The sequence below is a fragment of the Crocuta crocuta genome, unplaced genomic scaffold (assembly GCF_008692635.1).
Source record: "Crocuta crocuta isolate KB4526 unplaced genomic scaffold, BGI_CrCroc_1.0 scaffold45, whole genome shotgun sequence".
NCBI classification, from domain to species: domain Eukaryota; kingdom Metazoa; phylum Chordata; class Mammalia; order Carnivora; family Hyaenidae; genus Crocuta; species Crocuta crocuta.
The window spans coordinates 3,206,790-3,230,275 of record NW_027530544.1 but is presented as its reverse complement, the minus strand read 5'-3'; the positions used below and the strand labels follow the sequence as shown (position 1 = coordinate 3,230,275).

The 23,486-nt window shown below is 38.8% G+C and overlaps 1 protein-coding gene across 2 annotated transcripts in view; it reads right to left on the bottom strand.

Moving 5' to 3' along the window:
* Nucleotides 1–1,230: 1,230 nt before the first annotated feature.
* Nucleotides 1,231–23,486, bottom strand: part of UMPS (uridine monophosphate synthetase) — a 31,696-nt gene continuing 9,440 nt past the window's right edge. The window contains exons 2-6 of one of the 2 annotated variants that reach the window (XM_077767626.1): nucleotides 23,060–23,213; nucleotides 20,606–21,277; nucleotides 17,784–17,959; nucleotides 15,917–16,031; nucleotides 1,231–1,598 (exon numbers count right to left, since the gene is read on the bottom strand). In XM_077767626.1, coding sequence (XP_077623752.1) covers nucleotides 1,429–1,598; nucleotides 15,917–16,031; nucleotides 17,784–17,959; nucleotides 20,606–21,277; nucleotides 23,060–23,213 — 1,287 coding nt within the window. In that variant the 3' untranslated portion in view covers nucleotides 1,231–1,428. The remainder of the gene's footprint in view (nucleotides 1,599–15,916; nucleotides 16,032–17,783; nucleotides 17,960–20,605; nucleotides 21,278–23,059; nucleotides 23,214–23,486) is intronic. The other variant, XM_077767628.1, reaches the window with a different exon arrangement.

Sequence of the window (23,486 nt, the reverse complement as noted above, 5' to 3'; positions counted from 1 at the left end):
GAACCCACAAACCGTGAGATCATGACCTGAGCAAAGTTGGACGCTTAACCGACTGAGCCACCCAGGCGCTCCCAGAATTCTGCATTTTAAATGCATGGTCAGGGCAGGGCCTCTGATTTCATTACCTAGTGGGCCCTGGATGAGCTTCTGCAGCAGAGCAGGTAGCGCGTATTTGTGGCCAGAGCTTATACCTGTGAAGGGCAGGCGTGGTGACTCAACGGGAATGGAATGCCCCAAGATGTCTCACTGGACCTGAAAAACATGTTACCAGTTTGGTAGTTCTCAGCATGCTTCTCAATGTGCTGATGGAGTAAGGACAGAGAGCCTTCAGCTGCAATGGCCACAGTGGCCCTCTACTAAACAAGGCCTTGAACATGCAGAATGAGGCCACCTGTTGCAAAATGATCACCTGAGCTCATACCCTTCTGTCCTCTAAGACACTTCCTGAAAAGATGAAAGAAAATATACAGAATGGGGAAAAATCTGTCACTACTGGAAAAGAGGGATCATGTAGAAATTCAGAACTTGTGGGAAAAAATAGTGTATTAGGGACCCGAGGGAGAGGGGCTGCTCAACTGGTTATGGCACATGCATGAAGGTGGGGTCTGTAAAGATGGACGTCCCTGGCCCTACCTGAGCAGAAACCCAGAAATGTTGATAACAGTGTCAGCTGTTGCTGGGCTTTCTCTATTTCTGGTGAAGGCAGACTTCCTTATCAATGGCAGTTGGGATAGTTGTACAAACCTTCAAACGGACCCTTCGATGTCGTGACACTACTATCTTTAAATAAATGACAGAGCAGCTTGTCCACTTGTAATCCAAGTAAGGCACGAGGAGTCTGTGCCTGCCTCAGCACAGGTCCACGAGTACTGCCCATGGCTGCAAGCAAAGTCAGGTATTGGCTTCAGGGTCGTAGCTACCACCATCACCTGGCCCACTTCCTTTCTCCCTTTGGATACCTCGACTGTCCCTTTTAAATAGACAAGTAGAATAGCAAATATTATTTGGGCATCACATAAGACCCAGAATAAAGGACAATATGAAATATTGTACTGGTTTGGGCCTTTTGAGGTCTTAAAAATTTTTGTGTCACAACACTTAAAAGAATCAAAGTCGGATCTAGACATGGGGTGGGGGTGGGGGGCAATGTTCAAATATGAAAGACCCCAACACAGGCAGGACTGTGATTGCCTAACCAATATCAGTCTCAATAAAAAAAACCAAAAAAAAAACCTTGAAAATAAATTTATTATAGTAACAATGCAGTGATTACTCATCATTCAGTATTTCCTAAAGACTGTGAGAAATCTAGAAGTCATTCCAACACAGAACCCACGAAAGAATCCAATCAAATGCTGATTATTTCACGCTATGCATCTCAGGAGATCATGTATCTTCAAGGTCTTCACAAACATGTATCCAAGACACTCAAATTCCAAGTCTACTCAAATAAGCTTGCCAAGCAGCTTTTCGGTACAACTCAGCTGCTTCCAGACGATTAGATGACATTATTATGCCCCGGCCTACAATGATGATATCGGATCCTCGTTTGCCAATAACTTCTTGTGGACTATTATACTGTTGGCCAAGATTATCCCCTGCAAAAACACAAAAGTCACTGTTTGTTAATAATAAGGAAAAAAATTCAAGAAACTGATTAGACGACTTTTCTGAAAAAGTACCTAACCAACTTTAGATCAGTATGTGCTATTGCTTTCCATGCCCCTTCTGGACAGCAAATGAGTAGAAGCAAGTGAAGTGACTCTTTGGATAGGCGAGAGACTCCCAAGGCAGAGAACGATGCCAGGCAACTCCTCTTCAGTGTCTAATTTTAGAGCAATTATAGTTTAATAGTATTAAAAAAAACATAAATCTTCCATGTTGTCAAGAAAGGTCCATTACCAAAATAACAAACCCAATAAAAACTGACCTTGCAATCAGACATTTATACTATAGATCTCAGAATTGCTTGACACTGTTGAAAAATTCCTCAAAAACCTCTAATCTGACCACAACCAAAGTTGAGTCTTTCTGCCACCCATTGTGCCAGACTATGTACAAATCCTAATTCTTAATTTTGACTACCGCCTTTCATACTCTATCACAATCTAACTTAAATAATTTGTTTTTTTTTTTTTTTTTCATGTTTCTTTGAGAGACAAAGAATGAGTGGGGGAGAAACAGAATCTCAGCAGGCTCCACACTGTCAGTAGAAGCCACATGTGGGGCTTGATCTCATGAACTGTTGAGAAGAAATCAAGAGTTGGAGACTTAAGTGACTGAGCCTCCCAGGCACCCCAATGTTTTTTTAATTAAATATAATTACACAAAATATCCTAGGATTCAGGTGTACATGATTCAACATTTTTATACATTAGGAACTGATCCCCAAAATTAGTCGTTACTATCACCATATAGTAATGACAATATTGACTATTATCTGTACATTACACCATAGTTTATATCTAGAAGTCTACCTCTTAATCTCCTCTTCACCTATTTCATCCATTCCCCTTCATCTATTTCATCCATCTGTTGAGTTACTCCCTCAACTAGTAACTAACACTTTGGTTCCTGTATCTATGAGTCTGTTTCTGCTTTGATTTTTTTAAGATTCTAATGTAAGTGAAATAATCAGGTACTGGTCTTTGACTTATTTCACTCGGCATAATACCCTCAAGGTCCATTTGTCAAATAACAAGACTTCACCTTTTTTTTTTCCCCATTATAGATATATATCACATCTTCATTCATCTACTGACAGATACTTAGGTTGCTTCCTCATCTTGACTATTGTAAATAATGCAGCAATGAACATATGGGTGCACCTCTCTCTTCAAATTGGTACTTTTCTTTTAATATCCAGAACTAGAATTCTTGGATCAGATGACAGCTGTATTTTTATTTTTTTGAGAAACTAGTACTATTTTCCACCATGGCTGTACCAATTTACATTCCTACAAACACTAGTGGACTAAGGTTCCCTTTTCTCCACAACTTTATGAACACTTGCTATTTCTTGTCTTTCTCACATCAGCCATTCTGACTGGCATGAGGTATTATCTATCTCATTATGGTTTTGATTTGTACTTCCCCTGATGATTAGTGATGCTGATGTCTTTTCATGTACCTGTTGACCACCATCTACACGTCTCCTTTGGAAAAATGTCTATTCAAGCCCTTTGCCCATTTTTTAATCAAGGTTTTTTTTTTTTTTATAAAATGTTTAAGTTCTTTATATACTTTGGATATTAACCTTTAATACTTACCTGATGTATGATGACTTCCAAATTCTTTCTCCTATTCAATGGGTGCATTTTCCTTTATTTGATGGTTTCCTACACTGTCCAAAAACTTTTTAATTGGACGTAATCCCATTTTAGTTTTTGTTGCCTTTGCCTAAGAGACTGATCCAAAAAATACTGCTAAAAGAGCTTACTGCCTATGTTTTCTTCTTAGAAGTTTCTAACTTTAGGCCTCACATTCAACTTTAACACATCTTGAATTTATTTTTGTGGATGATGTAAGAAGTGGTCCAGTTTCATTCTTTTCCATGTAGCTGTACAGTTTTCCCAGCACCATTTATTAAAAAGACTAAGAGGTGCCTGGGCGGCTCAGCTGGTTAAGCATCCGACTTTGGTCATAATATTGCAGTTCACAAGTTAGAACCCTGCATCAGGCTATGTGCTGATGGCTCAGAGCTGGAGCTGGCTTCAGATTCTGTGTCCCCTTCTCTCCCCAACCCATTCCGTGCTCACACTCTCTTGCTCTCAAAAATACTTTTTAAAAATGTTTCTTTTCCCCATTGTGTATTCTTCTTGTCTCCTTTGCCACAGATTAATTGACCACAGAATAGTGGCTTTATCTTTCTGCTCTCCATTCTATTCCATTGATCTATATGTCTGTTTCCATGCCAATACTATACTAATTCATTTACTATGGCTTTGTAATTAGAGTTTGAAATCAGGGAGCATGAGACTTCCTGCTTTGTTCCTCTTCCTCAATTCTACTTTGGCTATTTGAGGTCTTTTGTGGTTCTATACAAATTTTAGGATTTTTTGTTCTAGTTCTGTAAAAAAAAAAAATGTCTTTGGTATTTGATGGAGATGTACTGAATCTGTAGATTGCTTTGGGTAGAATGGACATTTTGTAATTCCTTAAATCCATGAGCACAGAATACTTTTCTATACATTTGTATCATCTTCAAATTCTTTCATCAATATGTTAACGGTTTTCAGAGTACATGTCTTTCATTTCCCTTGACTGAATTTATTGCTAGGTATTTTATTCCTTTGGATGCAATTGTAAATGAGTTTTCTTCTCTTTCTGATAGCTTATTAGTGCATAGAAACACAACTAATTTCTGCATGTTAGTTTTGTATCCTGCAACCCTACTGAGCTCATTTATTCTAATAGTTCTTTGGTGGACCTTCTGGATTCTCTGTAGAGACATACCTTGTTTTACTGCATTTCACTTTACTGTGCCTTGCAGATATTGCAATTTTTTCCCCCAAATTGAACGTTTGAGGCAACCTTGTATTCAGCAAGTCTATTGGCTTGATTTTTCCAATAACCTGTGCTTACTTTGTATCTCTATCACATGCTGGTACCTGTCACAATATTCAAACTTTCATTATTGCTATATTACAGTAATCTGTGATCAGTGATCTTTGATGTTACTAACAGAACTGCTGTGGGGCACAACAAACTGCCCATGGAAGATGGCGAAATTAATAAATGTGTGTTCTATCTGCTCCACCACCACCATCTCTCTCCCTCTTCTTGTGCCTCCCTATTCCCTGAGACACAGCAATATTGAAATCAGGCCAATTAACTCTACCATGGCCTCTTAGGTATTCACGTGAAAGGATGAGTTGCATGTCTCCCACTTTGAATCAAAAGCTAGAAATGACTAAGAATAGCAAGGAAGTCATGTCACAAGTCAAGGTGGGCTGAAAACTAGTCCTCTTGCACCAAACAGCAAAGCTGGGAAGGCAAAGGAAAAATTTTTGAAGGAAATTAAAAGTGCTACTCTACTGAACATGTGAAAGATAAGGAACACCAGCTTATTGCTGATAATGGAGAAAGTTTTAGTGATCTGGATCAAAGACTGAACCAGTCCATGACACACCCTTAAGCCAAAGCCTAATCCAGGGCAAGGACCTAACTCTCTTAAATTCTATGAGGGATGAGAGAGGTGAGGAACCTGAAGAAGAAAAGCTGGAAGGCAGCAGAGGTTGGCTCATGAAGTTTAAGGAAAGAATCCGTCTACATTACATAAAAGTGCAAAGTGAAGCAGGAGGTGCTGATGTAGAAGCTGCAGCAAGTTATCCAGAAGATCTAGCTCAGGTAATTAATAATTAATGAGTTAATTAATGAAGATAGCTACACTAAGCAATAGATTTTCAATGTAGATGAAACAGCTTTCTTTTGGAAGAAGATGCCATTTAAGGACTTTCATAGTTAGAGAAAAGTCAATACCTGGCTTCAATGTTTCAAAGGACAGGCTGACCCTCTTTTGTTGCTGATGTAGTTTGTGATTTTAACCTGAAGCGAATGCTTATTTACCACTCTGAAAATCCCAGGGTCCTTAAGAATTATGCTAAATCTACTCTGCCTCTGCTCTACAATGGAACAACAAAGCCGGAAGACCACACATTTGTTTGCAATGCGGATCACTGAACATTTTAAGCCCACTACTGTTAAGACCTACTGTTCAGAAAGAAAGATTCCTTTCTAAGTATTACTACTTACTGACAACATACTTGATTTCCGAAGAGCTCTGCTGGCGATATACAATGACAACAATGTTGCCATGCCTGCTAATACGATATCCATACTGAACCAAAGATTAAGTGGTAACTTCAAATTTCAAGTCTTAAGAAATATGTCTCGTAAAGCTATAGCTGCTACAGATAGTGGTTCCTTTCATAAAAGTACATTGAAAACCTTCTGGAAAGGATTCACCATTCTAGCTGCCAATAGGAACATTTGTGATTCTTGAGAAGAGGTCAAAATACCAGCATTCACAGGCTCCAACCCTCATGGAGGACTTTCAGGGCTCAAGACTCCAGGGGAGGAAGTAACTGCAGTTGTGGTGGAAACAGCAAGAGAACTAAAATCAGAAGTGGAGCCTGAAAATGTGACTGAACTGCTACAATCTCATGATAAAACTGTAACACGTGACTTGCTTCTAATGGATGAGCAAACACATGGTTTCTGGAGATGGAAACTACTCTTGGTGAAGATGCTATGAAGGCTGTTGACAGGAGTACAAAGGATTCAGAATATTACCTCAACTTAGTTGATCAAGCAATGGCAGGGTTTGAAAGGACTGATTCCAATTTTTTTAGTGGTTAAAAATGCTATCAAACAGAACTGCATGCTCCAGAGAAATTGTTCATGAAAGAAAGAGTCCATCAACATAACACACTTCACTGCTGTCTTATTTTTAAAAATTGCCACAGCTACCCTATCCTTCAGTAACCACCATCATCACTCAGTAGCCATCAACATCGAGGCAGGACCCTCCACCAGCAAAAAGATTGCAACTTGCTGAAAGCTCAGATGATGGTTAGCATTTTTTAGCAATAAAATATTTTTAATTAAAGTATGTACTTTGTTTTAGACATAAAGCTACTGCACACTTAATACTCTACAGTACAGACACAACTTTTTTTTTTCTTAAATATTTTTATTTTTTTAAATTTATTTCCAGGAGAGAGAGAGAGAGAGAGAGAGAGAGAGAGAGAGAGAGAGCGTGAGCAGAGGAGGGTCAGAGAGGGAGGGAGACACAGACTCTGAAACAGGCTCCAGGCTCTGAGCTGGCAGTCAGCACAGAGCCCGACGCGGGGCTCGAACCCACGAACCGCGAGATCATGACCTAAGCGAAAGGTGGACGCTTAACCGACTAAGCCACCCAGGCGCCCCCAGACACAACTTTTATATGCACTGCAAAACTAAAAGTTTTACTTGGCTTGCTTTACTGACAACATTTACTTTATTAGCACTATTTATTCAGTGGTCTAGAACTGAAGCCACAGTATTCTTGTGTATAGTATCCTGTCATCTGCAACGACTGAGTTTTACTTTTTCAATTTAGATGATTTTTATTTTTCTTGCCTAAATGCTGTCAGTAGGACTTCCAATGCTATGATGAATATTTTTATTGAGGTGTAACTGACATATAACATTAGTTTCAGGTGTACAACACAGTGATTTGGTATTTGTATACACTGCCAACTGATCACATTGTCTAGCTGACAACTATCACCTTAATTACAAAAAAAAAAATTTTGTGTGGTGAGAATTAAGACTCTGTTAGCAACTTTCCAATATGAAATACAGTATTACTAATTGCAGTCACCATGCTGTACATTACATCCCTGTGACTTATTTTATAACTGGAAGTATGTACCTTTGACACCCTTCACCCATTTTACCTACTCCATACCCCTAGCCTCTCGCAACCACTGATCTTTTTATCTATGAATTTGTTTTGTTTTTTTATATTCCACATACAATTGGGATCATATGGTATTTGTCATTCTCTGACTTATTTCATTTAGCATAATGCCCTCAAGGTCCATCCATGTTGTCACAAATGGCAAAATTTCATTTTTATGTCATAACATTTCATTGTATTTATATATATTCCACGGTGTGTACACACACACGTATACATCTTTATTCATCCATTGATAGATAACTTTGGTTATTTCCATATCTTGGCTATTATAGTGCTGCAATAAGTATGGGAGTACATGGATTATTCTGAGTTAGTGTTTTGTTTTCCTTGGATTAATACCCATAAGTGGAGTTAATGAGTCAGATAGTTATTTTTAATTTTTTGAGGAACTTCCACATGGTTTTCTATGTTGGCTATACCAATTTACATTCCACCAACAGTGCACAAGGGTTCCCTTTTCTCCACAGCCTTACCTTTTTGAAAGCAGCCAATCTGACAGGTGTGACAGGACCTCTCACTATGGTTGTGATTTGCATTTCCCTGATGATTAGTGATGTTTAGCATCTTTTCATGTTGGCCATCTGTATGTCATCTTTGTAAAATGTCTTTTCAGATCTTCTGCCTACTTTTTAATCAGATTGTTATGATTTTTGGGGGGAGGGGGCTACTGATATATATGAGTTTAGTATGTTTCGGGTATTAACCCTTTATCAGATATATATGATTAGCAAATATTTCCTCCCACTTAGTAAGCTGCTTTTTAACTTTGTTGATGGTTTCCTTTGCTGTACAGAATCTTTTTAGTTTAATATTGTTCCACTTATTTTTGCTTTTGTTGCTTTTAGTTTGGTGTCAGATTAGAAAAATCACTGCCAAGACTGATGTCAAGGAGCTTACCACCTATGTTTTCTTCTAGGAGTTTTATGCTTTCAAGCCTTACTTCAAGTCTTTATTTCATTTTGTATGAATTTCTGTGTATGCAGTAAGACAGTGACAGTTTCATTCTTTTGCATGTCCAGTTTTCTCAAGACCATTTTACTGAAGAGTCTGTCCTTTCCCCATTGTATAGTCTTAACTACTTTATCATAAATTAATTGATCATATTTGCATGTGTTTATTTCTGGGCTCTCTTCTGTATTCTACTGATCTTTGGTCTGTTTTTATACCACTACCATACTGTTTGATTACTATAGCTTTGTAATTATAGTTTGAAATAAGGGAGTGTGATACCTCTAATTTTGTTCTTTTTTCTTTAGATTGCTTTGGCTATTTGGGGTCTTTTTTGATTCCACACAAGTATTAGGATAGTCTGTTTTATTTCAGTGAAAAACCTCACTGGAATTTTGGTAGGGAATACACTGAATCTGTTGATTATTTTGAGCAGTATGGACACTTTAACAATTTTCTTTTAATCCATGAGCACAAGTATCTTTCCATTTATTTGTGTCTTCTTCAATTCTTTCATCAATGTCTTACAGTTTTCAGTATACAGGTCTGGAACTTCTTTGGTTAAATTTATTCATAGGTATTTTTTTTAATGCCATGTGATGGTCTTAATTCCCCTTTCTGACAGTAGGATATTAAGTGCATAGAAATACAACAGATTTTAATATCCTACAACTTGACTGAATTTGTTTACTAGTTTTAACAGTTTTTTGGTGGTTTTAAGGGTTTTCTATGTAATAATAATATATAATCTACAAATTGACAGATTCACATCTTCATTTCTAATTTGGACTTTTGGTTTTTTTTTTCTGGACTACTTTCTGTGGCTAGGACTTCTATCTAGTGCTATGCTGAATAAAAGTGGGCATCCTAGTCTTGTTCATGATTTAAGATGACAAGCTTTTATCTTAACACAGTACAATGTTAGCCGTGGGCCTGTCATCCATGGCCTTTATTATGTTGAGGTATGTTCCCTCTATACCCACTTTAGATCTTTATCACAGATACTGAATTTTGTCAAATGCTCTTTCCGCATGTAGTGAGATGATCGTATGATTTTTATCCTTCATTTTGTTAATGTAGTATATCACATTGATTTTCACAAGCTGAACCATCCCTATGTCCTTAGAATTAATTCCAGCTGATCAGTGCATGATCCTTTTAAGATCTCAATGAATTGTTTGCTATTTTGTTGGGGATTTTTGCATCTATGTTCATCAAGAATATACAAGCATTTAGTTTTCTGTTCTTGTGGCATTCCTGTCTGGTGTTGGTATAAGACTTATTACGTGGCCCACATGCTATCTACCCTGAAAAATGTTCCAGGTACACTTGTGAAGAATGTGTATTCTACTGCTTTTGGATGGAATGTTCTGTATGTATCTATTAAGTCCATCTCATCTAATATGTTGTTTAAAGCTGATGTTCCTTTACTGGTTTTCTGTCTGGGTGGTCTATCTACTGATGTGAGATATTAAAATTCCCTACTATTGTATTACTACTTCTCTCTGTAGGCCTACTGGTACTTGCTTTATACATTTAGGTGCTGTTATGTTGGGGTGCAAAAAGATTTACAAATGTTACATCCTCTCGTTGGAATGACTTCTTTATCATTATGTAATGCCTTAGTCTGTCTCTTATTAGTCTTTGTTTGAAAGTCTATTTCTTTTGGTTTTCATGTGCATGGAATATCTTCCCCATCTCTTTACTTTCAGTCTACGTATGAAGTGAGCTCTTATACTGTGCTTCCACCTGAATGGATTCTCTTGTAGCCAGCATATGGATAGGTCTGGCTTTTAAAATCCATTCAGCTACTCTGTCTTTTGACTGAAGAATTTAGTCCATTTAAAGTAATGTTAAGGGGAGCCTCGGTGACTCAGTTGCTTGAGCATCCAACTCTTGATTTTGGCTCAGGTCATGACCCCAAGGTTGTGGGATACGAGACTGCGTCAGGCTCTGTGCTGAGTGTGGATTCTCTCTCCCTCTGTCCCTCTCCCCCACCTTCTAATAAATAAATACTCTTGCTCTCTTCCTTTGTAATTTGATGACTTTAAAGTGGTATGCTTGGATTTCTTTATCCTGTGCCATCTAATAAAGGATGGTGCTTTACTGTTACCTTAAGGCTTACATTTAACATTTATGTCTGTTTTAAGTTAACAAATTATGTTTGACAGCATTCTAAAGCTCTACATTTATGGGAGGTGCCTGGGTGGCTCAGTCAATTGAATGTGACTCTGGATTTTGGCTTGGGTAATGATCTCATGGTTTGTGAGTTCAAGCCCCACGCCAGGCTCTGCCCTGACAGTGTGGAGCCTGTCTGGGATTCTCTCTCTCTCTCTCTGCCCCTCCCCTGCTCAATGCTCTTGCTCTCAAAATAAACTTAAAAATAAATAAATAAATAAATAAATAAAGCTCTACATTTTTACTCCCCCTCTAAACATTTTTACTCCCTCTCTAAATTTTTTAAAATGTTTTATTTATTACTGAGTGAGAGACAGACAGCGTGAGCATGGGAGGGTCAGAGAAAGAGGGAGACACAGAATCCGAAGCAGGCTCCAGGCTCTGAGCTAGCTGTCAGCATAGAGCCGACGCGGGGCTCAAACCCTCAAACCGTGGGATCATGACCTGAGCCAAGTCGGATGCTTAGCCAACTGAGCCACCCAGGCACCCCACTCCCCCAATAACTTACATTTTCAATATCACATTTTACATCTTCTCAACTTATTATTATAACTCTAAGAATTACAGAATATATTTTTATTACTTTGTCTTTTAACTTAAAAGGGATTAATCTAGTGGCACCTGGGTAGCTCAGTCAGTTAAGCATCCGACTCTTGATGTTGGCTCAAGTATGATCTCAAGTTTGTGAGTTTGAACCCTGCGTCAGGCTCTGCACTATGTCAGCACGGAGACCACCTGGAATTCTCTCTCCCTTTCTCTTACCCCTACCCCACTCATGCTAGCTTGCTCTCTCTCAAAATAAAGAAATAATTTTATTTAAAAAAGGGAATTAATCTACTTACATCTGTCTTTCCAGTGAGATTTATTCTTCCATATGTTTTCCTGTTACTAATTAGCATCCTTTTGTTTCAGCTTTAAAAATTCCCTTTAATATTTCTTATAAGGCTGGTTTAGTGATGATTAACTCCTCCATTAGCTTTTGCTGTTCTGGAAAACTTTAACTCTAAACTTTGCTGAAGAAAGTTCTTTGTTGGAAGAGTTTTTTTCTTCAAGCACTCTGAATATATCTCACCACCTCCTTCTGGCCTCAGTTTCTGCTGAAAAATCTACGGATAGTCTTATGGGGCTTCCCTTGCATACATATAAGGGGAGCTGTTTTGCTCTTGCTGCTTTTAAGAGTCTCTCCTGGTCTTTAACTTTTGACAGTTTATTTTCACTTTTTTTCTCCAAGTTTTTATTTGAATTCCAGTTAGTTAACATATAGTACAATTGACATTTTAATTATGTGTCTTGGTGTGAACTCTGGGTTCATCTTATTTGGAACTTTCTGGGTTGCCTGGATCTGGATATCTGTTTCCTTCCCCAGGTTTGGGAAGTTTTCAGTCATTACTTCTTCCAGTTAATTTTTCTGTCCCTTTTTCATTTTGGGACCCCTATAAAATGAATGTCAGTCCACTTAATGTCATCCAATAAGCTATCTTCACTTTTTTCATTTTGCTGCTCTGACTGGGGAAGTTCTCCTACCTTGTCAAGTTCAGTTCACTTGTATATTTTTCAGTTCAGTTATTGTTATTCCTCAGCTCTTTGACTTCTATTTAGTATTAGATTTTTTTTTGTTGAAATTCTGTGTTCATTCTTCTGAGTTTGGTGGGCATCTGTATGACTATTACTTTGAACTCTATATCAGGTATTTCATTAGTTTTTTTCCTGAGGTTGTGTCTTATTCTTACATTTGGAATATAACCCTTGGTTCATTTTGCTTGTTGATTCTGTTAGTTTCTGTGCATTAGATGAAATAACTCCCAGTCTTGAATAAATGGCCTTGTATAGGAGATCAACTTTGTCATTCAAACCTACCCTAGCTCTTAGCGGTCTCACAAACCTCTGTGATTGTTCAGGCAGTCTATTATATTCTTAATGATTCCCAGCAGTTGGAGATATGCCAAGACTTGTCATGTCCCAAAGGGAAGGATCGAAGCACCTAGATTCAGGCTGATTGGAAGCCAGACCCTCAGGCAACAGCTTTTAAAATTAAATACATAGGGGCGCCTGGGTGGCTCAGTCAGTTAAACATCTGACTTTGGCTCAGGTCATGACCTTGCAGTTTTTGAGTTCCAGCCCCATATAGGGTTATGTGCTGATAGTTTGGATGGAGCCTGCCTCCCTCCCTGCCCCTCCCCCACTATTTCTCTCTCAAAATAAACATTAAAAAATTTTTTTAAATCAAATATATATAGTTCTGTGAGACCACAAGCATAGGCACCACTGGCCACCAGAACCAAGTTATTCTAAGGTGCTTCCTGGGTTGCAACAGCAAAATTCAGGGCCCCAGATGAATGTCTACACTCTTTTTCTAGGAGATACTGGCAAGCTATAACAAGGCAGAGGGAGAGTGTAAAGGTAGTGTCTACCAGCCCAAGTTCCCTGAAAACAGCTCTGCAGATCCCACGTATGTTCCAAACCCAGAGCCTTCCCTCAGTCTGAAGCTTAACAGCAAGCAAATACACCTCTTTCACAGAAAGACTGTGGGTGGTAGCCTGCCAGGATTCATCTCTGATTGTTATAGTTCATTGGATGCAGGAACATAAGCTCCTCTGGCCTCCAAAGCCAAGTGAATAAGGGGAACACCTTGGCAGCAGATGTAAAAATTAGGACACCAGCTATGTGTAAAAACTCCCCTCTGGGAGATACTGGTGCTGTGGAGTGTGGTAGGGGGAGAGCATGAAGATGATGCTCACCAGTCTGTCCCTGAGAAGTGTTGTAGTAGGCTCTTAAAAGTGTGTGTTAAATTAGGTGCCTGTCCCGTAGGGCAGCACTTTAAGAGACATTTCTAAGATTGCTAGTCTTTTTTTTTTTTCCTCCTCTCCTTAAAGTAGCTTCACCCTCAATGCAGGGTTTGAACTCAAGACCCTGAGATCAAAACCTGAACTGAGATGAAGAACTGGATGATTAACTGATTCAGGTGCCTCTCAGATCACTAGTCTTATGGATATAAGTCCTCTTTGTTTACAAAACTGTGTCTCTTGGGTGCAGGTCTTAAAAGTTGGGAGTACCTGATGTGCAGTTCAACTCCTTCACTCCTCAGGGAGATGCTCTAAGTTTTAACTTCACCCCTAAATTAGCTTTATGGTGAGACTGAGTCCCAGTCTGAGACCCACTTTGATGTGGTTTTCTTTTCACTTGCCTGATACATGGTCCTTGCTCAGCCAGACATTAGGGTTTTTTCAGAGCAAATGTTCCAGGTAGAGCTGAAGACTCCATGTGTTCATGGGAGAGGGGAGTTCAGGATCTTCCTACATCACCATTTTGAACCAGAGGCCCCCAGAGCCCCGCATTTTCCTTTTTAAATTCTGTTGTTCTTGAACTCTTCTGCTAAATGTTTTTTTTTTTTTTTTAAATATTCCTAAAAGCCTAGATCCTATCTAGTCAAAGAATTACAGGGGTTTACAATGAACATTAACAGTTGACAAGGATAGAGTGCTTACTCCTGTCAAGACATTATGTGAATCATGTAAGATGTCAACATTGTTATTACCCCCATTTTACACTTGACAATGAGACCAAATCTAAATGGAAGGGCCAGGAATCCAAATCTGACTCAAAACACTTAGTGCAAAATTAAAATGTCAAAAGTTGTCGTGCACTAAGGCAGCTGTTACAAAGCTGGGTGAGTTGTTCCGCTGCAGCCTGCTCTGTTGCACAATCTGTACTGTCAAACTTGGGAAATGGCAATAGGAAACCCCCAGTACTCTTTAACCCTAGAGATTCAGCCACCATTCATTTACAGAGCTGAACTTTCATCAGCCTTGGAGTTCTCTCCCTGATTTCTGTAATGTTTTCTGCTTAAAGTACACAATTAAAAGCCACCAAAACCCAAAAAGGTGGTACCTTCCTTAAATATGGTAAAAGTAATTACCCTTGATGGTTAATCCCCTAACGGGAATTCTAGCATTTCAGTGTTTAAAGAGAAAACCAATGTTTACCAAACTCATACCTCCAATCATTATGTTCTCAGTATTATCATCCCAGTCACAGAAATACCAACCCTTTCAACTGTTCTTATACAGCATATGGTTCCTTCAACATTTGTACGAGTATTTACAGACCATTTATGAAGCACAGGAGCATTGTGCTGGAGGATATGCAATCTTCAGAAAGAGTTCTCATCCTCAAGGAGTTTTTAGCCTAGAAGAATATTCCAGAAATACTCCACATGTGCAAAAATATACACAAGGATACTCACTGTTTGTACAACAGTCCAAATCTATCAACAGGGGAAATGGTTAAACAATTTTAGCCCAGTTATAACTAGGAAACACTATGTAGTTGTTAAAAGGTTAACTCTGGATGTGAAAATGTAATATAGCCACATATACCAAAAGCATTCTCCTAAACTCTACCTGTATATGGATGTATATACAAAGGTGTATATGTATCTGGAAGGATACATAACACACCAACTGGAGAGTAAAGCTAGACTGGGGAATGCAGGGTGCAATAGAGAGATGAGTATGACTTATATAAGAATGACTAATATAAAATCTACTTTGCTCACAATATTTTCACAGGTACCTTTTGAACTCCTGACAAACTCCACTGAGGGGTGACATGCTAAATAATTTTGCTAACTACTGTTCACAGTTCCTAACTCCAACTTCTTAAGAGACAGAAAATAGGATAGAATGAACTCTCCCCACCTGTGATAAGCAAACTTTCTTGGACAATAATCAATTCAGGAAAACTGTTTCTAGGTCATCATTTCTTCCCCATTCAAAACAAAAGCCACTTTACTGAGTCCCATAGGACATTTAAAAAATGCATATTTTTCAATCCAGAGTACTCCCTTCACTACAGACCATATTTGTCTACTTTTTGCAGACTGCTGAAAGTTTGGGAGACTAGAAAGAACAATCTATCTCCACACTCAGAAGGCACAATAGGCATTAACACGTCAACAGTTCTGCAAGTCTTCAAAGAAAGAAATGTTGGATTTTGTTAGCTTAGAGCATTCTTCCTTGATCACAGAATACCTTTAACGGCAGCCTATTTAGAACATTAGCTGGGAAAGACTAAACTAAAATTATCACTTTCTAGGCATATATCAACAAAAAGCGGCTTTCTAAATTTTCACCCTAAAAATGAGACTACAAGTTATTTTGCACATCTAGGTCAATACTCTAGATCAGTATTACCAAGCCAAAGGGCTCATTCATTACTGCTCTGGATGAACAAGCTTTCTCTTTAGCAACTTTGCAATAACACAAAATTTTATTGTGGGTAAAGAAGCATTTTGAAAAAAACATGACCAATAAACAGATTTACCTCCTGCTTCTAACTGAACTCCTGGAGTCAAGTGAAGAAATTCTGGTTTCATGCTTACTCGGGAGCCAGAAATAAAACCAACCACAAATTCAGAATGTTCCTCAGCCATTTCAACCTAAAAGAAATATAATATAGATTATAAGACTACAAGCAAAAACTCAATTCTATTCATGAATAAGAAATGTCTGCTATTTTATACATGTCTTGTCTCACTTGATATTAAACTCAATATATCTACAACAGGTATTCTATGACTCTACATAGAATCTGGTAAGACCCTGAGGTAACCCCTTCTAATCAATCATACCTTAGAACATTACAAAATCCTATTCTGTGTGCATCTAAAATCGAGGTGCTGCGTGATGACACTTGAGAACCCACCTACCTCTAGAAAGGATATGTGGAAAGTATTCTAGAATACGTTTATGATGATATGAAACCAAACTGAAGACTAATTCCTACCTACACAGGATACTACTCTACATCCAGATACCCGCCATATTGTCAAGGGCTAAAGAAATCTCATGTACATTTGCCAATAACTGATCTCCACAGTTTCTACATCATTTCCTCACATTTCCAGAAGGCTCTTCCATGAGTCTCACACTGTTCCATTCGTGCCACTGAGTATTACCACCTATCAAGCTATGTCTTGTCCTTGAGGCAGACCCAGAATCTCAGTGCCAATTATTAGCACTGATTCATGGACCCTCTGCTATGAGATCTGGGAAATCATATTTAAGTTCAATATAGGGGTGGGGTTAAAACCTGGCCCTAGGGCCATATGATTTCTTCACAGTTCCAGTGTCTGAAATAACATAATAAATTCCCACATAAAAATTAACATTTTATTAAAATTTCTATTACTTATAAAAGTAATAGTCTTTAACATATCTATAAAGGAAGTTTTTTTTGGGGGGGGGGTGCCTTGGTGGCTCAGTCAGGTAAGTGGCTGACCTTAGCTCAGGTCATGATCTCACAGTTCGTGGGTTCGAGACCTGCATCAGGCTCTGTGATGACAGCTCAGAGCCTGGAGCCTGCTTTGGATTCTGTGGCTCCCTCTCTCTCTGACCCTCCCCCACTCACACTCTCTTTCTCTCTCTCTCTCAAAAATAAACATTAAACTTTTTTTTTTTTAAATAAATGGAGCTTTTTAAAATTTCTTCTTTTTTCTTTTGAGAGAGAGCACAAGCAGAGGAGAGGCAGAGAAAGGAGACAGAATCTGAGGGCCCAGGCTCTGAGCTATCAGCACAGAGCCTGATGCGGGGCTCTAACTCACAGAATGTGAGATCATGACCTAAGCAGAAGTCAGATGCTTAACTGAGTCACCCAGGGTGCCCCTTTAAAGGAACTTTTTTTTTGTTTTTTTTTTTTTTTTACAAATAGTTTATTGTCAAGTTGGTTTCCATATAACACCCAGTGCTCATCCCCACATAAAGCAACTTCTTAACTAGATAATTATCCATCCCATTTTATTCTGGTGTGCAGGGGTGGGAATCAGGTATTAACATACGGTGTTATAAGAACTTTCAAAAATGGGGGAGTTACTGGAGAAAACAGTATGTCTGAACTCTAGTGTAGAGCATTCCCACACAATACCCATCAACAGCAAAGACTTAAGAAGATAGAAGTATGTCATTTGGGATGTTGTCAGGAGAATGAGAACGTGCATGTCCGTGGGACTTAGGAGATTCTGAGAAACTGCAAGCCTGCAAGAAGCCCTTCAATTTCAACTTATGGCAAAATGAAAACAACTCTATCTTAAAGAGTAGGTAAGGATAGGTAGATAATTTCAGATGTTTTCTTCCCCTGTAACTTCTAGCACAACAGCCTGGGTCCTCTGTCACCACAGCCATCTGTCACTTACCGCTGCTTTCGTGTAGCTGCCTGTAGCCAAGGAGCCAGCAGAGCTCATTTCTGCGATGAGCAGGCACCCCCGGTGCAAAGGCAGGCCTACTTCCCTCAGGCCTCTCACGACCCCTGAACCTGGCACCACATGAGCATTGACCAGATCTGCCCAGGAAGCTATTTTAAAGATACCACCTGAGAAGGTTTAAAAAAAAAAAAAAAAAAAAAAAAAAGGTCAATTTTCAAATAAAAACCACTAACTTTTTGCCCAACCAACTACAGTATGAAATAATCTCATAGTAACATGCTAGTGTCCTAGTGAAGCACTTCAAAAATGCCAGTGCTCATTACTTCCCTGTGTGAAGAACCATTCAGCTGGTAACTAGCTCTTTCTCAAAGAGCCTGAGAAAAGGGTCTTACAATTTCTGCACTTAGTTTATCAGTAACACTGATTAAGACTGGTTTTCCTTACAGGCTGACTTCAGACCACCAATAAAACCTATGCAATTAGAAGTGGGAGTGCCTGGGTGGCTCAGTCAGCACTTGGTTTTGACTCAGGTCATGATCTCATGGTTCGTGAGATTGAGCCCTGCGTTGGCAGAGCAGACCTTGCTTAGGATTCTCTCTCTGCCCCTCCCCTACTCTCTCTCACACATACAAAATAAACTAAAAAAAAAACAAACAAAAAAAATGGGACTAGTGAAGATGGGCATTTGAGGTCAAAGACATCAACATTCTGAAATTCTTCAAGATGACAAATTTTCATTCTCGAGGAATTTCACAGCAACTTTAACATCTCTCAAAAGTTCTACCTGTTCCTTAGATTTCTTAATTTCAGCAGGCAACTGTATTCATTTTATTTTATTTANATGAAAAGCTTCCGCAGCTGTTCAGGCTCTTTGGGAGACTCTGACTTAGACATGACGGCGGTGGGAGGGGAGACTTTATCGATGCTTACTCGGCGGCGTCCACGGGCAGAAAGCAACTGTATGCATTTTAAAAGCTGACAGAGATACCCCTAATTAATTTCTGAAAAAACTGTATGCAAACCTGTGAAGTTTGTGTAACTTATAGCAGTCAAAAAACTAAGCAATGTTGGGGCGCCTGGGTGGCTTAGTCGGTTAAGCGTCCGACTTTCGCTTAGGTCATGATCTCGCGGTTCGTGGGTTCGAGCCCCGCGTCGGGCTCTGTGCTGACTGCCAGCTCAGAGCCTGGAGCCCGTTTCAGTTTGTGACTCCCTCTCTCTCTGACCCTCCCCTGCTCACGCTGTCTCTCTCTCCTAGAAATAAAAAAAACCTTTAAAAAAAAATTAAAAAAAAAAAAACAAAACTAAGCAATGTGATGCCAGTAAACATCTTTTTTTTTAAGCTGATTTATTTCAAGAGAAAGAGTGTGCAAGTGGGGAGGGGCAAAGAGAGAGGAAGAGTGAGAATTCCAGGCAGGCTCCACACTGTCAGCACAGAGCCCAATGTGGGGCTTGAAACCACAAACTGTAAGTTCATGATCTGAGCTGAAATCAAGAGTCAGACACTTAACCCACTGAGCCACCCATGAGCCCCCTTTATAAAAAAAATTTTAATGTCTATTTTTGAGAGATAGAGAGAGAATGAGCAAGGGAGGAGCAGACACAGAGGGAGACACAGAATCCGAAGCAGGCTCCAGGTTCCAATCTGTCAGTACAGAGTCTGACATGGGGCTCAAACCCATGAACTGTAAGATCATAACCTGAAGTTGGACGCTCAACCGACTGAGCCACCCAGGCGCTCCGACACAACATCATAAAGCACAGGAAGCAGTCACAGACAAATCTATCCTAAAGAAATAACTTAAGCACATACATGTATTACTTTAAGAAACACTTAGCTCTACAGATGCAGATAAGCATTAACCTTTTAAAAGATATTTATCCTAGTTAAGCAAAAAAAGCTGTCATATACAATGATAGAAACTTGCATAAAATAATGGATAGAATATAGTTTTTCTTTCTCAACCACTACCTACCCGGCGTTGAGTTCCTATTTAACAACCAAAAAAGTACACCAACAGATCTTTTTTTTGCCAAAGGTAAATGTTACAACTTTACACTTCTATTTCATTGTTTCCTATACCTGCAATTTTCATCTTTCAAATATTTAGGACTCTGTGTGTTCTCCAGCACCAACATCTGCCATTTCTGTCTGCCTAGAACCTGTATCCCCTGCTTCTGGCCTCAGCACACCCATTTTCTATGGGGAAACTACCTTTGACCACACCTTGGTTCAAAAAATTTACAGTTAACAACCTAACATCACCAGAAGTGGGGCATATATACCAAGCTAATGAAGGTACTCTATAACTCATGCCTGAGTGATGACTTTGGGGTAAGGCATGAGGAGTGTGTCTACCTGAGACAGAAGTCAAGAGAGGAGAAAGTACCGCTAAGAAATAGCAAGAAGGCTGGGCGCCTGGGTGGCTTAGTCGGTTAAGCGTCCGACTTTCGCTTAGGTCATGATCTCGCGGTTCGTGGGTTCGAGCCCCGCGTCGGGCTCTGTGCTGACAGCCAGCTCAGAGCCTGGAGCCTGTTTCAGAGTCTGTCACTACCTCTCTCTCTGACCCTCCCCTGCTCACGCTGTCTCTCTCTCTCTCTCCTAGAAATTAAAAAACAACAACAAAAAAACATTAAAAAAAAGACATAGCAAGAAGGCAAGTCCAAAGACTTGTACTTGAGCTCCTAGATCCAGCCGTACTTGAGAGACTGCTGTACGGCTGGACTTTCAGTGATGTGAGGCAGTGCATTTCCTTTTGTTCTTCAGGCAGCTGGAGCTAAATATGTATTTTTGTAGAATCCTAAATAATACTTACCTTCGTACTGTTTTTTTACTGTGTTTCCTATATCTGCAAATTTCCGGTCTTCAAATATTAAGAATTCATGTCGTTTTGCCATAGTTGCTAACTCCTTCATCACATCCAGAGTAAAGTCATTCAAAATGTCTACGTGAGTCTTGAGCATGCAGATGCTGGGTCCCAAAGTATCAGCTAGCTGCAACAGCTCTCTAGCCTCTGAAATATCTGCAGACAGACACAGATTGCTCTCTTTCTTTTGCATAAGCCTGAGGAGCTTTGCTGCAACTGGGTGGATCCTGGGTAGCTCTGCACGTGCACCAAAGCTGAGTTCTCCGGGAGCTTTGTTTACAGAAAGGAGAGAACCATCATGATTCGCTGCTACAAAAACATTCTCCTGAATAAATCTCTTCACTCTCCCGACCATCTCCGCATCAATTTTTTTCTGTCGCTCAAGAATCTCCAGCATTTTGGACAATGTACACACTGAGTGAAGATGGATACCATGTGCCTGCAACTTGTCTTTGCCTCCTTGCTCTCTGTCCAGCAGCACTATGGCGTCAGTGACCTTCAAACCCTCCTTCTGAAGAACTTCAACAGTTTCCAAAACACTAGATCCACTGGTAACAACATCTTCAATGATCAAACAGGTTTCTCCTGGATTAATAGCTCCTTCTACAAGACGCTTAGTACCTAGAAGAAAAATGATTTCAATTTAAAGTGATAGATTCTGGCCAACTCAAGGTGTATCTTGCATTTTAAATTTGGCATGTATTTATGAAAAGGTGGATGATCTAAACCTTATTTTCTGATAATCTACTTTAGAGCTATTTAAGCTTTATTTCTGACAAACCTTCAATGAGCCGTGACACCATTTTGTTCATTGTCCCTGTATCTGAAAACTGTCAAAGTTGCATATATAGAATATTTACAGTAAAACTAGCAAATTACTTTATGGTGTAAATAAATACCACTTAACAGGTCTGTGATCAAAATTTCAAATATGGGGTTTCTTAATGCAAGACAACCTAGATCAAGAAAAGTTATGAAATAATAACTGAATACCATCAATGAAATCATTCCTTTTTCCATCAACAAACAAGTTCATTACTCAAGATCAGTCAAATAACTAGCCTTTCAAGGAAATAAATTTAGGAAAAAAATATTCAGCAACGATTTAAATCATGACTACAACTTCACGAATATACAATGTAATGTGAATGAATGTACTTCTCTACTCCAACCCTCACTATAGATTACTTTCAGATAATCTACAATATGGTAAGTATCTAAGGCTATAGACGTTATAGACTCATTTTATGGTTTCTACTACCAAATTTGTCTTACTTTGAAGCCTAAGAATTGGTGAGCAATTTGCCTAATATTTGAGTTTTATCACAGGTACCATCCTTGTTCTTCCCCATTCCTTTCCTCCCCTTGAAATGGCAAGCTGAACTGAAACAGCTTAGACTAGAAAATAAGACTATGATACTTACATACATATTTAACAATTGCTGATCTTATTCTAAGAAATATTTTTAAAAACACAGTAAAGAGAAATAACAGTTTCCTTATGGGCAGGATTCATACAGATAAACACTGTGCCATCAAGCAGCAAAAATATTTTGCTTTTTTAAATGGAGAATTTCAAACACTAGACAAAAAAGTATAACAAACACCCATAAATATGTCGCCACTTAACTTATGGTCAATCTTGTTTAAGCTATATCCCCACTCCTTCCCTCCGTCCACAATTTTTAGAAGCAAACTGCAGATATATGATTTTCATCATAAAAATTTTTAGAATGCATCTTGTAAAAGGTAAGGACTCTGTTAAAACACTATCACACCAACATAAAACAAAAAGACCTATTAATTCCTTTATGTCATCAAATATGAAAGAATATGAAGTCTGTTCCAATATTTTTAGACTGATTTTATTTTCTTTAGTAATCTCTATACCAACATGGGGCTCAAACTCAGGACCCTACGATCAGAGGCCTCATGTTCTCCCAACTGAGCCAGCCAGGCAGCTGTTGTTTTTAAAGCAAGCTTACATGTATAAAACACACACCTGACAACCTCTTGCCAAGGACTCATGAAAAAAATATCTTCATTTAGATAATTTTATGTGGGATTTCTCTTTATTCAGTTTAAATGATAAACAAACATATTAGGAAAGTACAATCTTCTAGAATATTCTGCTGATAAGGGAAGGACTAGTTAAAAATGTTGGGTTTTATACATGTGGGACAAAAAAACATTTTTTTCACACTGTTAAATCAATATAAAACATTTTGCCCCTAGAATCTAAAGGAAAGGAAGGTGATTTACAGTAATTAACTAATTCTAAAGGACCTTCATATGAAGAATATTCAAGGTGACTTCAGTAAAACATCAGTGCCTAGAAGATGAAAAAATTCTACCATTATCAGGTTACATATCAACTTAAAGTTTATACTACTTTTATTTTACCATAATCCTTTGTTTCCTTCCTTCTAATAAGCATTGGAATTTGGTTGGTTGAAGAGATAACTGTAGCCAATGGTAAAGCTGTATAAGGTACTCCACACACAGTGTCAAAATTGATCCCTGCATTTTGGGCAGTTTGGAATAAAATTTCTGCAACCTGTAAGAAAATGAACATATAGACTATATATTATTGTTATCTTAAATGGTAAATAAATCATGTTAATATAACATTAAAGACAGTAATAACCCGGGGTGCTTGGGTGGCTCAGTCGGTTAAGCATCTGACTTCGGCTCAGGTCATGATCTCATGGTTCATGAGTTCGAGCCCCACATCGGGCTCTGTGCTGACAGCCAGCTCAGAGCCTGGAGCCTGTTTCGGATTCTGGGTCTCCCTCTCTCTCAGAAATAAAACCTCAAAAATTAAAAAAAA